Here is a 1,019-nt window from a genome sequence, read left to right as displayed (position 1 = left end):
CGGACTCCTGTTTTGGGCACCAGGATGGATTCATTTGTGCTAAGTGCCATGTTATGGAACTGAACTTTGAAATGGATACTCTTCCTAAAACTCAGATTTCAGTTAACCCCAGCCAGCACAGTAAGGCAGTCCCATGTTTCAACTCTATAAGGGAAGTAACTTCAAACGAACAGCCGACTTTTTGTTTCGTTTCTGCTGTCTTTGCTCCTTCTTTACCTATAAATCTAACATTCTCAGCTCAGCTCATCAGAACACTCGTTTTATACACAGGTGTACAAAGCTTAAGGTTTATTTATAGCGCGTGTATGTACCATCAGAGATGGTGGTGGTGAGAGGAGAGTGAGAGAGACCCTTGACAGGGTCTTGTCACTCAGCGATCCCTTTTCCCTGACCCTCCAGATCCTCATATGCGTTTCAGATAGGCCAGGGCAGGTGAACCCAGGGTTGGCCACGTGGCTTCCAGCACCGCAATTCAGAAGCCTACCACTGTGTCCTCTGGCTGGGCCTTCTCATGTATTTTATAGAATGACGTTTTGTCCCAATTCTAGACAGCAAATAAAAGCCAATTCGACTTTGAAATTCGCTGTGGCTCTGTCTTTGACAGTCGGCACCTGCGCAGGCGGAGCGGGGCATGGAACACAGTTCTACAGGGGATGGCAGCGCACAGCAGCCTGGGGGCGGGAAGCTCGCAGGGCGCTCCCACGCCCTGGTCTTTGCAAACACCCAAATAAGCCGGCACTGCGGACGAAGACAAAGACCCCTAAAGAACTGAACTCTAACCCCCAGACCTTTGGTTCAGTGCCCGCACTGATCGAGCGCGGAGGCGCCTGCGCGGACAGCTGCGGAGCGGTGCGGCGCATGCGCGGCCTCGGGAGCTGAGCTGGCGGCCGGCGAGGGGGGCGGGGACCGACCCGGAGCGCGACCCCGAGCCCCGCCCACCCTCATGGCGCGGCACGTGTTCCTGACCGGGCCCCCAGGTAACCCGGCTCGCGGGGCCTCCTCCCCGGGCCCAGGGGACG

The 1,019-nt window shown here is 56.0% G+C and overlaps 1 protein-coding gene across 1 annotated transcript in view; it reads left to right on the top strand.

The window, feature by feature from the left end:
* Positions 1-875: 875 nt before the first annotated feature.
* Positions 876-1,019, top strand: part of NTPCR (nucleoside-triphosphatase, cancer-related) — a 16,820-nt gene continuing 16,676 nt past the window's right edge. The window contains exon 1 of the mRNA XM_006145973.3: positions 876-977. Coding sequence (XP_006146035.1) covers positions 944-977 — 34 coding nt within the window. The 5' untranslated portion in view covers positions 876-943. The remainder of the gene's footprint in view (positions 978-1,019) is intronic.

Source organism: Tupaia chinensis, unplaced genomic scaffold (genome assembly GCF_000334495.1).
Source record: "Tupaia chinensis unplaced genomic scaffold, TupChi_1.0 Scaffold000161_1, whole genome shotgun sequence".
Classification (NCBI taxonomy): domain Eukaryota; kingdom Metazoa; phylum Chordata; class Mammalia; order Scandentia; family Tupaiidae; genus Tupaia; species Tupaia belangeri.
This window is presented reverse-complemented; position numbering and strand designations above follow the sequence as displayed.